This window comes from Acanthochromis polyacanthus, chromosome 23, assembly GCF_021347895.1.
Source record: "Acanthochromis polyacanthus isolate Apoly-LR-REF ecotype Palm Island chromosome 23, KAUST_Apoly_ChrSc, whole genome shotgun sequence".
Lineage (NCBI taxonomy): Eukaryota > Metazoa > Chordata > Actinopteri > Pomacentridae > Acanthochromis > Acanthochromis polyacanthus.
In genome coordinates this window covers 21,989,414-22,003,743 of record NC_067135.1, presented here as the reverse complement: position 1 = coordinate 22,003,743, position 14,330 = coordinate 21,989,414, and the positions used below count along the sequence as shown (strand labels likewise).

The following is a 14,330-nucleotide window of genomic DNA, read 5'->3' as shown; positions in this document are numbered from 1 at the left end:
TTGTTTTGTTGGTGAAAAACTCAAATATTCATTTAACAATGATACAAAACAGACAAAATGAGCAAATTTTCATTCTGCAGAGGCTGAAATTGCTATATTTTGACATATTTTCTTTAAAAGTGACAGCTGCAGGTTCATTTTCTAATGATCGACTGAAGTAAAACTGAAACTTAAGTCTTTTTGTAGCTTTGAAAAGACCAAATGAGAATCTGGTGACCGGAAAAGTTACAGATTGTTCATACAAAATCAATCTATTAACTGAAACCACAAAGAGGAAAATGCTTTTTTTTTTTTTTTTTTTAAATCTCATCAGTAAAACAGAGCAACAGAATTAGAATTAGATTGTTGGCATATCTACTACTAATAATCCATTTAATTGTTCAATCTGCTACCCTTTTGAAATAAACAAAGATGAGAAACTACTTTATTTACAAGGGAAATTTTGCCACAGTTTATAAAAATCTGTACTTGAGAGCTATGTTTACCTGGAGGTCCTCGGTCTCCCTTGAGTCCAGGTGATCCTGGGTATCCAGTCTCACCTTTAGGGCCGACCCGACCAGCTGTCGAACCACCAATCACCTGACGGGATGAAGTGAAGACAAGGGGAACGCTCACTAAACGAGTCCAAACTCTTTAAATTCCAATGAAGTTTTTAAAATAAGAATTAATAAAATAAATATAACTTTTATATGTAGGACAAACGGTATTTAAAATCGAGAAATGTCACGACGTACTGCAATTTTTGTTAATTATATCTCAATTTTTATTTTATTACAAAGTCAATAATTATTAATCTCTTTAGCATTCAAGGAGATATTACATAATGATTTTTAAATATTTTTTCATTTTTATAAAATTTTATTAAGAAGAGAAATTTCTCCACCCAGTGTTCAGAAGAAGGAACTACACTGACACGGCAGTCAAACGAATAATTGTCTCAGTTTTTAAGAATAATCTAGTTAGAATTGAGATGTCTGAACCCGATCTAAGGATTTTGTGATAGCTTATTATCGGCTTTATTTAGTTCACATCTTATGCTGGTCCTTCATTGTGTCACATTTAAATCAAGAGCTCAGTTTGTGGCAGCAAGAGCCTAAAATGTCTGCAGAAATATCTCAGTGGAAAATAAATCCTGTTTGTAACGTCTGCAGAGTGAATATTTGGACAAATGATGCACCGAAGCAACAGAGAATAATCTTTAAAAAGGAGGGAGACATTTTCAAGGTTAAAAATACAAGTTTTTATTGTCTTCTAGAGCTTTCTGTGTAGAAAAAGTCCATTAATTGGTTAAATCCAAACACTTTGCAACGAGCTCCTAATGTGAAACTCTGTTGTTCAGTTTTAGTTTATTAACTTCACTATGTAGCTAAATTGAGCACAAATGTTAATTTTATTACTTGTGACTGTGAAAGTTAATCTGTAACGCCACTTTGAAGCTGAATTTGGAGTGTTTTGCTCGTTTTCAGCGTTCCAGTTTTGCTGCTATCAAGCTAGATTAAAAACTGATTTTAGTTGGTTTACTTTTGTTATTTTGTAAAATAAATACAACATTAAGCAACTGGGATGGTGAAAAACATATTTTTCCTAATGTGCTGCAGAGCTGCTCAGGTGCTGAACAGATTTTAATAACTTTAACACAAACAGTATCAGATTGGGACTCAATATTAATTAATATTTAATGATTATGATCAGATTTCAGGCAAAGAAAACCTCAATCTTTATCATCAAAAACAGTATTTATTCATTTACACTTAATTACATTTATGAAGTTGACCATCTTTCTCTAAAACTGAATCACAACAGGAAGCTGCTGAAACCTTCAGAATAAAACAACAATGGACCTTTGAGTTTTAATAATCTTAAGGAAATGCAGAATACTCACTACTCCCGGAGGACCTGGGAATCCACGTTCACCTTTAAATCCCTGAGAAGGGAAACGGTGGAGAGTTTTTTAACGTTTAAATTTATAATTATTATTTTAACGTTAAACATTTAAATTTAAAAAGACTGAAAAAATTTCGTACTCTCTCTCCGTCTCTGCCTGGAGGACCTGGGAGGCCTGGTTCTCCTTTGACTCCCTGACAGCAGCAGAAGAAATAAGAACGTTAAGACAAAGAACATAAGAAGCTTTAGAAAAAGTTATGATTGTGGTAGAACCTACAGGGAAGCCTGGAGGACCTTGATCGCCATCTTTGCCTGGCTTCCCCTGAATTAAAAGAAGAAAGCGGTGATCAAAGGAAGAAATTTACCACCACTTCTCAAAGAATAGTGGCTAATGTTGGACAACATATCTGTAACACCAGGTCATGAGGCTCACTTATTGTAAAATCTGTCTGTATTTTAGGATTTAAGTCAAGCACTAAAACCTTTGTACCTTCTTCCAAATGATGCATAAAATGTTCAAGAACGTGCTTTCCTTCGATCGGCTTTACTTACTCTTTTTCCTGCCTCTCCTGGTTCTCCCTTCTCTCCTTTCTGTCCACCAGAGGGACCCTACAATCACAACCAAAAAAAATACTCATCAACCACATCTGCAGCTTGAGTATCTTCACTTTCTATTCCTCCACAGGTACTGCAGATACTCACAGGAGGTCCTGGATAACCCGGATCACCTTTAGGACCTGGATATCCTTGGTCGCCCTTCAGAGAAAATACAGAAACTCTGGTTGAAAAGAAGTGAGTCTGTTGAGGGTTGCTTATTAAAAAAGTTAAGCTTAAAATCTCAATATGAAGAAAACTGAGATATTTAAGTGATCAGGAAGCAGCAGAGGATGAAATATCTGAAGTATATGATAAATATCATCGCATTAAATGCAGAGCAAACAGCTCAGTGCTGCTCAAAGAGCGGGGATGAATAGAGTGATACTATTCTATTCAGTTCTTTCCTGGTGAAATTCATGTTTTCTTTCTTGTAAAATGAGTTCATCTGCTTTTAATGTGGGAATAAATAGTCACATTAGCATTTATCATTGTTACGAAGTCGTATTCATTAAGATATAATTTATTCTTTCAAGCAAAACATACATAAAATCTGGGTCAAGTCTAGTTATTACTATTGATTTATTTCACTTGAAGATGGAGGTTTATTCCGGCACGATTCAACAATAAGCCAATTCTATTGACTGTATTATATTTTATTTGTCTTTTATCACTTTTACTACACATTTCTTTTTTGTTGTAACCAGTTATTTTGGTTCGCTATTAGTCTCTACATACTAAAAATTGAAAAGCGCGATAGAAATAGAATCTGATTAACTGATTGATTTTCTTCTCTTAAAAAAAACACTAATATGTATGATGTGTTCACATAGATAACTGCAGGAAGGTTATTAGGTTCTGCTAAGATGAAGCTTTTTATAAAACACATGTACAAATTCAGAATTTTTTTGAAAATATAATTTTCATAGTATATTTGTGTTTTTGTGTAGGTTCCGGTCGTAAAGTGACTCCACCTTGTCTCCTCTCTGGATCTCTGTCTCAGGAGGTCTCTTCTGCTCTCCGACCTGCCCGGGGGGTCCAGGAGGTCCTGGCAAGCCAGGTTCACCCTGTGATCACAAATAAATAGATTTAAAACACACATCCTGATCAGTGGCAACTCTAGTGGTGAAAATGAATTATTTTAAACTTTACCTTTTCTCCTTTTGGTCCTTGGAAGTTCAGCCCCATGTTTCCCTGTGGAGATTAAGAAGCAGAGAGGTTGATGTTTGACAGGACTACAAGATGTGAAGGTCTGTGTTTCAGTTAGAGGTGCTCACCTTTGGTCCCGGTGGACCCGGAGGACCTGGACGACCCTGAAAAAAACACCACAAATCAAGTTTAAGTCAAAAATTCCAAATGGATTCTGCTAGAAATCTAAGAAAATATGATAAGAAAGGCTTTACCTCGAAGCCTCTCGGTCCTGGAGGGCCGAGTGGACCTTGAGAACCTGGAGACCCTGGAATGCCCTGAGAGAGGAACAAAAATCTGATGAAGAGGCTTTAATCCTTTACAGATCTACTTTTAATTTGTGCATATTTATAGCATTACATGTTGCTCATGTTTGACCTCTGTTTATGATTATTCACAAACATTTCATGCTGTGGCGCTGATAGAAAGAGCATAAAAACAGATTTAAAATTGTTTTATGCTACAGATTGTAATCTGTTTATATGTTCTTCTGTCAGCGCCAGAGCATGAAATGTTTGGCAATAGTCACAAATATAATACAGATTTGAACATATATTGCACCTTATATCTGTTTACAGACACTGTGGTGATTTTTTACACATGAAATCATTAAATTATTGTTAATTTATTACAAAATTTGTCTATATTTTAGGACTTACTAACAAAAACACAGTTCTTGTTTGTAGATATTTGTATTATTTCAGCATATAAAAACTTTCTATTCATCACAATCTCCCACATATGCTGCTCTAATCAGAGTTTAAATGAAGCGAAACATTCAATATATCCACATTTTCTTGTGTATTTCAGATTAAAGTGATGATTAAATAATTTTGTGCTGCGCGTTGTAGGTTTTTAAAAGGTAAAAATACATAAAAAGCAGAGTATTTAGCTCACAGGAGATCCTGGTAATCCGGGTAATCCCAGCGCTCCTTTCTCTCCGAATCGATTGGTGGAAATCACATCGCCTGGGTCTCCCTGAAGACCATACAAACACAAGCAAAAATGTTTATTTAGAACATTCAAAATGCTAAGAAACGTGTAATATTCCCGTTAAACAAAAAATTTCTCGAAACCTGTCCAAACTGACGAAATGTTTGTCCAAAATTAGTCAAAAAACACAAAACTTCTCAAAAATTTCCTAAAAAATTGTCCAAAATTGCTAAAAATGGATCAAAAATGATAATAAAAAGAGTTTTCTGAAATGGTTCAATTGAAAAGAAATCTTCAAGAAAATTTATATGTTGGAAAATTATTTCAAAAATTTTTCCCCAACCAAATTTGTCCAAAATGACCCAATTCTTGTTTAAAAATACAAATATTTCTCTAAAGTGACTCAAAAATTATCCAAAATGACTCTTTACCAGAGTAAATGCATGGTCAACCACCTATCACACATGCTGATGCTTGACAGTTTACCCAGAATGCACTTTTTAAAGTATTCTCTGGTGAATTATCAGAAAACAGAAACGCATCCACGTCCAAAATGCCTTCAGATTCTGCAAAAATCATTTGCAAACTTTCAAAATGAATAAAAAAATGATTAAAGATTGTCCACAGATGATTTAAAAATGTCCAAATTTGTCTTCAAAATTGTTCAAAATGACCGAAATTTGTTTAAAATATCTCCAGAACAAAAAGATTGGTTTTCTATGACTCTCTGTTATAGACATTAAATTTCTGCAATTTTACAGTTCAAACTGTGATACATCCCATAGGATTGATGCTTAATGATAGTTACAAAGAAAATTGAACAAAAAGTAGATTTAGTGTTTAGATTATGACACCTGGAGTGGATGTAAAATTGATTTATTTGCAGCTTTTACCAGAACTCAGATGTCATGTGTCTGTTTGCTTTACCAATGAAGTTCTGTGGCTCATTTCTGAGGCTCAGAAATGATAGAAAACACAAATAGAAAGCACAAAATTTGGACCTCAGGAGCCTGTAATTCTAAAAATATTCATAGTAGGAAGGTAAAACTCATGGCGTCATTAAATCTCCTAAAGTTACTGTAGATAAAGAATCAGCTGATTCTGATGAGTGGGAATTTTGTTCATATTTAGTTGATTTTAGATAGAATGACTGGGGTTGCACTGGGATTATTATTATTATTATTATGGGGGCTTCCAGTTGAATCAACAACACTCCAGAAATAAAAAGAAAGTCTGATGAGTGATGAGTCTGATGAGTCATTGACTCTACTGTGTTTCAGCAACAAATACAGGAATGTTTCTGTTGAGTTTCCACTTAAGATGGAGACAACGTAAACACTCTGAACCCTAAAAACCTTCTGGAGCTGCTTAGAAGGGGCGTGTTAGCTTTAAAAGTTGTCTGAAACTGTAAAAAATTTCCAACAATCCATAACCAAATATGAGCCTGAAGTCCTAATTTTTTTTAATCAAAATCACTTTATTCTACAGGTTTCCATTAAAAAATACCCCAAAAATACCAGTATACATCATTGAAGATGGACGTAGAGAGGTTGATGATTGAAGCTTTAATGTATGTGGCTGATTTTGATCGTTTAAATACTCACCTTTGGTCCCGGCAGACCAGGTGGACCCTGTGGAGCAGAATAAAAAGTTCAGAGAGTTTAAAACTACAGAATCAGAGAGGACAGTGATAATTTTGTTACAGATAGTTGGTTCCAGGGTGACTCACCGGGAATCCCTGAGCTCCGGGGATCCCTGAACCTCCTGGGAAACCTCTCTCACCCTGGACAAGAAGGAGAAGAAACAGGTTTAAAGACACAAAGCACAGGAAAGTTCATTCTTTAACAAAACAAAAGTAGATCAAGTTACAATTTCACTGCTATAGAGGCATGTCAAATGTGAGAACGACACAAACATAGCAGAAATGACTCAATACTTCACATTTATGGGCATGAAAATGATCTGAAATAGTCCATTATTGCCCTATGAGGCTCTTCTCAGCCTAATTTTTTACCCTTCAGCTCCTATCTTGGTCACTCTAGCCTCTAGCCACACATATTGTATCTTGTTTTGTTCAAAACTGTGTATTCTATCCAGAAATATTCATCATCTAATGTGAAAATGCTTGCAGATGTTTTATACTAACATTAATATCGAGAAAAGAACATGTTTTGTTACAAAATTTTCATGTTTTTTTCATGTAACCCACCAGAAAACAAGGCAGTAGAGAAATGATTTTATACGTTTGTAGCTGAGATTTTGGGGGAAATCTTGCTAAAATCTGTGCAATGATTGCATTTATAGATGTAATAGATAGATGTTAGCATATCTATATAGCAGCATATAGATACTGAGTTGAGTTTATGAGGGATTCAAACATCAGTTATGGATGTGCAGATGGGCATACAGTTGAAATCTGATGTTCAAAATTTCAATTTCAACATTTTGTCGCCAAGACAAAAGAAAGCACAAATCATGCTGTTTTATCAAAAAATATTTCAAGAGCACGTAAGTGAGCACGCATGTGAGTTTGAATGCAGAGTGTACCTGTCTGCACAGGTTTTAGACGACTGCAAACTTAGAACAAATTTTAAAATCCTTGTTGTATTTCCTGCACGACCGTCTTTCAGGTACCTTTGTTCCGTTGCATCCTGGCACTCCTCTGGGGCCTGGAGGACCGTCTTGCCCTGGCAGACCCTGATAAACACCAGGCACAAGACAACTTAGCTTCACCAGTGTTGTGGGATTTTGTTGACATATTTGAGAAAGGATTTTAAATGTTTTAAAACGTACCGGAAGTCCTGGCGTTCCTGGAAATCCTGGCAACCCAGGAGGCCCCTGGTAGAGAGGAGAAGATAAGTGATTTAAAGGCATTAGAGGAGATTTAATTTCCTACGACTTTGAACGTAGCATGCGCATGCGCACATACAACCTCTCCCTCACCCCCCTCTAACCTCCCCCCTCTTAACATTTACGAAGAAACGCCCCCCTCCAGAAACTTGCGTAGGACTCGTGAAGTTGTCTTTTACGGCTGGGTCTCCCTGGATCTTTATCTGCCATTATATAAAAAAAGATGAGCAAAACAAGTCACCAGCTAACTACGAAGCTATACCAAAGCAACACATACAGAAAACACGTAAGTCCAAGGCGTACGTAATCTACGTAACTAGGCCTGAGCCGGAAGATTTTTGATTGACAGGAAAGGGAGCAAACCAAACGCCTCGGTCTGAGCGCATTGATTGGCTGATGTTTTTCAGGTCCTGCCATGTCCACAGTTATTTTTTTTAATTTTTAATTTTTTTAGAAACCATACATACAAGTCCACTAAAGGTCAGTATGTTCATTTTATGTGAATCAGACAAATTAAACAAACAAACAAACAAAACATCCTCCATAATGGCTTTAAAGTTTGCTTTGGTTCAAGACTGTTTGAAATAAGGTGAAATGGGAACACCTGCTGGTCACAGGAGAGTACTACAAAATAATAAAAATCACTGATAGCTGAGAGAACTCTGGAAAATTTATCTGTTAAGTCAACAAGGAACAAAAAAACTACAAAAAATACCAACATTTAGCTACAGCTATGATATAGTTTAAATAACAGCATCCAATGAAATCATATGAATCTGTTTTTTATTTCTCTAATGTGGCTGTTTGCAAGAGAAAAGACGGCAAATTAGAAATAAAAACTGACTTACTCTGATTCCTTTTGGACCAGTCGGCCCTGAAGGTCCATCACTGCCCTGAGAGGAAGAAGAAAACAGACCATTTTACTAAGTGGAGCATCTGGAATGTGTTATTTCTATCATTCAGGTTCAGCGTCAATCAGTGCTGCTAATTCTGTGTCCTGTTCTCCTCCTTCTCCTTCATCCACACTGACCCACCTTCTCTCCTCTGGCCCCAATCGGTCCCTCAGGTCCAGGGAAACCTGGGACTCCTGGCTGTCCGGTGAGGCCTGGGAAACCCCTCTCACCCTGCACACAACCAGGAGTCACAATTATCACAGGTTTCTTCAGTTTTAGTCCTTATTTTCACTCACATAGGGTCCACATCTAACAATTAGCCATTTTATTTTGCTTTTCAGGCTTTGCTCTGCTCTAAAAATCTGTTTTAAGGTATGTAGATGATAGAGGTCTGTTTAGCTCTTCCTGTTACAACTAACTTTATTGTCTTTATCATTAAATTTTATCATATTTTCAAAATTTTTGTACTTGACACAGTAATATATATACGTTTTTGAACAATTTAGTCTTATTTTACAGATTTTCGGCGAAAAAAGTACTAATTTACATGTTAAACCTAAAAACCTTAAAAAAGGTCAAAATTTTAAATAATGCCCACATAAAAAAAATCTTTATTTCTTACAAAAGCTTGGTTGTTTTTTCATTTTACTGTAGAACTGCAGCTTTGGAATATTGGCATCATTTTCTTGTGTATTTTCACCATTTTTTATCAGCTTTTTTCTTTACAGTGTAGTTTTAAAGGTAAATCGTGATTGAATTGATTTAAACATAATATTTACTTGTGCAACCCAGCATTGGCGACAAAATGATTATTTCAATAATCAATTAGTTGATCAACAAGCAATTAAACAGAAATATTTCAGTTGGTTTTTAATCAAAAAAGCCCCAAAAATCTTTGCTGTGTTGTTGGAGATAAATCAGTTTTAACTGCAAAGATTTATGTTGTTTCAGGTTTCATGTTCAGCATAATTTTTGCTATTATAATTTCATCTTTTTCTGCAATTTTATGCAAGTATTGTTCTTCATATCTCTCAGATTTCCTTTTAATTCTTGATTCTATTGTATGTTTATATGTCTTTCGGTCATTTTATGTTAAGCACTTGTTTTAGTAAGGAGGATTTTTATTGTAACATTTGCTGCAAGTTGAAGTTCCATGATGATGAATTTTCCATCATTTCCTACAAGCGTCATGTCACCTGACAAAGAAATCTGAAAATATAAGTTCAACTTTTCATATATATTTCACCCACCTTGGCTCCTTTCACTCCGCTGCAGTCACATTTGGATCCTGTACATCCTTGGCAAGCCTGTTGAAGAACCAGATAAACATGAATGAGCGACTTTTATAGGACTTTATTTCATCAGGAACATTAAATACTGACAGTCGCACAGAAATCCAATACGGACATGAAGAAATAAACCAAGTCAGGTCACTGTTCTTCATATAACACATTTAAAATAATTAGTTTAAGCATTTTCCAGAGAAATGAAACTTAAGTAGAGATTTACCTGATATTAAAGTGAAAATCTACAGTATTATTTATAACAAGAAAAGGCCTCAGTGAACACAATACTGCCAAGGCTGTTCATTTCCCCTTATGGCATTGTCAGAAATGCAGCATATTTTTTTTAGAAATGCAGCATTTGTTTATTAGTTGTTGATGATCAGATATCTTGGCAACATAGAATGTGGTCATTTAATGTAGATGTACCCACAAACAAAATGACCTTGGGCTGAGCACAGGCGTGTGTTATGCATGTGTACGTTATGTACGGATACCGAATCACGTGACACCGAGCTGCTGTCCCACAATGATACAGAAATCTTTAACAAATACTATACAAATATGTATACTAAATACACTGTCAAAATCTAGTCATTTGATCCTTGTGTCATTTTTGACCTTCCTGAAAATGTCATACAAATCTGTTATTCCGTTCGGAGTAATGTTAAACACAGACAGGCAAACATTATGGCAATCATCACATAACTCCGCCAATGAACATGGCGAGTAATAAAAACACATCTCTACTGTGATTGCAAAACAAAAGACAGTTTTGCAGTTCTGTGGATCAGCAGCATAAATACAACAAAAGATCACAAAGTCCTTACTGAAACGATAACAGAATAAAGGATCAAATGAAGTAAAATTCAAATTGCAGTGTGTAAAAACAAGAATAAAGATAAAATTGCGCAGTGAGATTCATTTTTGACAGTTTGGTCAACATTTGCGCAATAAGTGTGTCACTGAAACAGGAAATGTTCTTTCAAGATGCATTTTTTTAATGTTGAATACAATCTTTTTAAAACATTTTTTCCCTGTTACTACACATTTAAAGGTTGTACAGCTCGTTTGTGTGGCCACTAGAGGGCACTGCTTCATTACGCTGCTGCTCGGACACAGATTCTTCCCACAGTTGGGATTTGAGCACCTTCTCCTGCAGCTGAGAAGACGGCTGCAAGGTCAGTGAGGACCAAATAGACCTATCTCAACCTGAAAACAAACCTAGAAGTGACTGATTAACTTCTCAGGGGAGGAAAGAAAAGTTAAAGGAAAGCGAGCAGGGAGGGAGAGATGGAGGGATGGAAGGATGTAGGGAGTGCCAAGCTGCTGATTAACTTTTCCCAGGCTTGTTGACTCAGTGGATGCCAGACGGGCATCGATTGCACGCATGCCAGGCAGGCAGGTTGTGAGAAAGATGAGGAGGCAACGATTGCACATGAGACGACAGGCATTCTTCTGTGTCTGCTGCTGTGTTTCTGTGTTTTATTGTTTTATTGTTTTTATTGTCAACAGAACGGCTGCAGGAGCATCTTCTGCGTCACTGACGCTTCGACGATTCGTTCAAATGTAAGAAAAGTCAGAAAAATGTGGATCTGAACCTCGAGATTTTCAGCTTATAATAAGAGGAAGAACAAAACACAGCAATAAGTTCTCACACTGGAGGAGATGAAATCATAAAATACAGGCGGAGGAGAAAGTGTTGAGAAAACAAAGATAAGAAAAACGAAATCAGCAACAAATGAATGAGCCAGATTTGTATTTAGTGAACCGCTATGGAGCTAAAACTCCACCAGAAGCTCATAATGACCGATTAAATGTAGCAAGAATGCTCATAAAATAATGAAATGTGCTTAGATTTTCGAGGTCTGATCAGCTTTTCCCGTTGATTTTAAGTAATTTTTTGGATTTTTTAAAAATCATTTATCGTCATTTGAGGTGACAGAATCAGATGTTTTGTGCTCAATACAGTAAAAAAAACCCTGACTTATTTTCACAACAGCTGCTGATAATTTACTACAACTTGCCTCAGTTCTCACCAGTAGAGGTTCTGAGGGTCCTCGACTTACGCTGCAGTTCCGTTCCTATGGACTGATGTAAGTCGATTTTCACTGTAAGTCGGAACTCCGACGAAAATGTAAACAAAGCAGTTTTGTGCATTGATATCGTTATCAATCAGTTATTCGGAAAAGTCATGAACACCAATGACTTTCATGCATGTATGAGCCATTCTATAAGAAGACAACAAAATACAACTACTACTAGATCATGCTTGGGAGCCATACTGAAGGGGCGAAAGGTTAGCGAATGTAGCACAATCCAAAGTGGCGTACAACCGGCGAATGTCAACAAAGCTGTCTTATTGCAACGCGTGACGACGTATTCATCCGCTCTACTTGCCAAATAGTTCGATGCAGTTGTGTAGTCCAGGGTATACGGCGGTATACGGCGTATACCCACTTATTTTTCAGTTAGCATTGCGTATACCCACTTCTAATGCTCCCTGGTGGGCATCATTCAGTAATATCTGTGTGCCAGGTAGCCCAATGATGAAGCCATGAACAACCCTCCTCTGCCTGTAATTGGCTGGTACATGCTACCTTCACTGATTCGATTGGTTAACTTTAGGGATGAGCCAATCAGAGGCAGAGTAGGGCGGGTCATACAGAGGAAAATTTTGCTAACACCTCTGTGGCACTCCAGTTGATTGACAGGTCTGCTTGAAAGATGCGCGGAAATGTGAGAAAGTCAGAATAAACACCTTTCAAGTGAGTGGCACGTATCGAGCGAACCTACTTTCATGGACGATATAATTCTCAGGTAAGTTTTAAGGTGGTTTCCAAATGAATCATTGTTTTAAACTACTGGCAACATGACTGCACATTTCAAGGAGAGGATATTTTGTCGCCAGTGGTTAAAGCTGCAGTCTATTCCAGCCATTTTCAGTACAAAAAAAATCGCTAATATTCTATTTGTAAATAAAAATATGAAGAGAAATACAGGGAATATTGGACGCGCATCGCGAGGTGCCTTTCCTCGAAAACGACCTATTCGTTGAGTATATACCGTTTTCAAGACATGTTTTGGACAAAATAGTTTACTGGCTTGTTTCGTCTGGATGTCCAAGGTTGGATTATGGCCGTTTTCTGTGGAATATTTTCATTTGTGTGTAATAATGAACCCGGAAATGTGAGTCGCGCTGTGCACGTTGAAGCCGTGTATAGAGAACGGATAGATGGATATTCATTTTTTGTCGGACAAATGTGTTTATATTACCCGCTGTGGTAATCACATCTGAAAGTGGTTTATACCGGCGGATTCATGAGAATCTAAGCTTTCCATCGGCGTGTAGTGTTTGTATAATCGCGTTTGTATAATCTGCTTATGCAGATCTCAAAGTGTACCGCGGACGGGACACTGAAGTGTAACTGAAGCGCAACGGGTTAAACTGAGTGTCGGGCCGAGTCTGACTAACGTTTTGAAAGGCTAACGTTATTCTAACTTAAGTCTGAAGCTAGCTAGATTGGGATAATGTGGGAAAACCTCTAGGCTGGTAGTTGATTTTAAAGTAAGTAAAAACACAAGAATGGGGACAGGTAGTTTAAGATTCGACCTAAAACAATATTGAAGTTTTATTCATGATGAAATATGAACAAGGATGCACTGTCAACTTCATATTTGAAGTATTATATTTAAATAAATGTTCAAAAGTAACAAACACCATGTTTGCCTCATGATAAATACATGTTACATTAATCCAGTTTGCTTGTGTGACCAGTAATAACTACAAACTGCTCCTAATCAAGTCATGATAATTTTATAATAGTGGGCAAGTAGAAATGACTGAAAAAATTGAATAGAGTAGTCTTCTATGTCACTGTTTCTAAAACAGGGCGTTTTTCTGGACTATTTTTTTTTTTAAAAAGGTGAAAATTAAGAGTATACCCACTTCTCCAGGGACCACTACACCACTGGTTCCATGCAATCAGTTCTGACATAACGACGAAACACCGTAGGTCAAGGACTCCCGTATATGATTTAATGCACATTCTACAACTGCAAATATATACTTTGAACCACAAATAAGCAACAAACAATAAATAAATAATCTGTTCGAAAAATTAAAAACTGGGTTGAGTTGGTCCCTTAACTTGCTCATGTTTAAAGTTAATACTGGATGTTGCTTGGAATTATGAAGAGAAAGCAACAATATATTGACTGTTTGGTCAATATACATGGCATATGACTCTTAAAACTTAAAACTACTTTCCATGTAAACAACTTTGAAAAGCACAACGGACCAGAAGTCCATTAGATTTTTGTTTTTGTATTTAACTGGAAAATCATCCTTATATTTTTTTCTCATTGCACTCATTTCTAGTGGTCAATTCATAATAATTCATTTATAAAGTTTCGGTGCAACGGGCATTAAAATAGAATTTGTCTTCATTTATAGCTAGACTGTTAAAAGCAAAACAAATTTTATATATTTTTTAAAAAGTTTTTAGTTGTATGTTTTTGAACAATTTACTGTTATATTAAAGATTTCCCTTGAAAAAGTATTAATTTACATGTTAACCTTTAAACAAGGCCAAAATTTGAAAGTATGTCCACATAAAAAAAAAATCTCTATTTTTTTTTTTTTTTTTTTACAAATGGTTTATTTTGCATCTTTCATTTTATTGTAATAAGACATATTCACAGT

The 14,330-nt window shown here is 36.1% G+C and overlaps 1 protein-coding gene across 1 annotated transcript in view; it reads right to left on the bottom strand.

Annotated features, from left to right (window-relative positions):
• col4a5 (collagen, type IV, alpha 5 (Alport syndrome)) overlaps nucleotides 1–14,330 on the bottom strand; it is an 84,350-nt gene that overhangs the window by 34,200 nt on the left and 35,820 nt on the right. The window contains exons 2-19 of the mRNA XM_022202167.2: nucleotides 9,593–9,649; nucleotides 8,484–8,573; nucleotides 8,298–8,342; nucleotides 7,393–7,437; nucleotides 7,234–7,296; nucleotides 6,329–6,382; nucleotides 6,204–6,230; nucleotides 4,564–4,644; nucleotides 3,882–3,944; nucleotides 3,756–3,791; nucleotides 3,631–3,672; nucleotides 3,453–3,545; nucleotides 2,587–2,640; nucleotides 2,437–2,493; nucleotides 2,162–2,206; nucleotides 2,025–2,078; nucleotides 1,883–1,924; nucleotides 486–579 (exon numbers count right to left, since the gene is read on the bottom strand). Coding sequence (XP_022057859.1) covers nucleotides 486–579; nucleotides 1,883–1,924; nucleotides 2,025–2,078; nucleotides 2,162–2,206; nucleotides 2,437–2,493; nucleotides 2,587–2,640; nucleotides 3,453–3,545; nucleotides 3,631–3,672; nucleotides 3,756–3,791; nucleotides 3,882–3,944; nucleotides 4,564–4,644; nucleotides 6,204–6,230; nucleotides 6,329–6,382; nucleotides 7,234–7,296; nucleotides 7,393–7,437; nucleotides 8,298–8,342; nucleotides 8,484–8,573; nucleotides 9,593–9,649 — 1,042 coding nt within the window. The remainder of the gene's footprint in view (nucleotides 1–485; nucleotides 580–1,882; nucleotides 1,925–2,024; nucleotides 2,079–2,161; nucleotides 2,207–2,436; nucleotides 2,494–2,586; nucleotides 2,641–3,452; nucleotides 3,546–3,630; nucleotides 3,673–3,755; nucleotides 3,792–3,881; nucleotides 3,945–4,563; nucleotides 4,645–6,203; nucleotides 6,231–6,328; nucleotides 6,383–7,233; nucleotides 7,297–7,392; nucleotides 7,438–8,297; nucleotides 8,343–8,483; nucleotides 8,574–9,592; nucleotides 9,650–14,330) is intronic.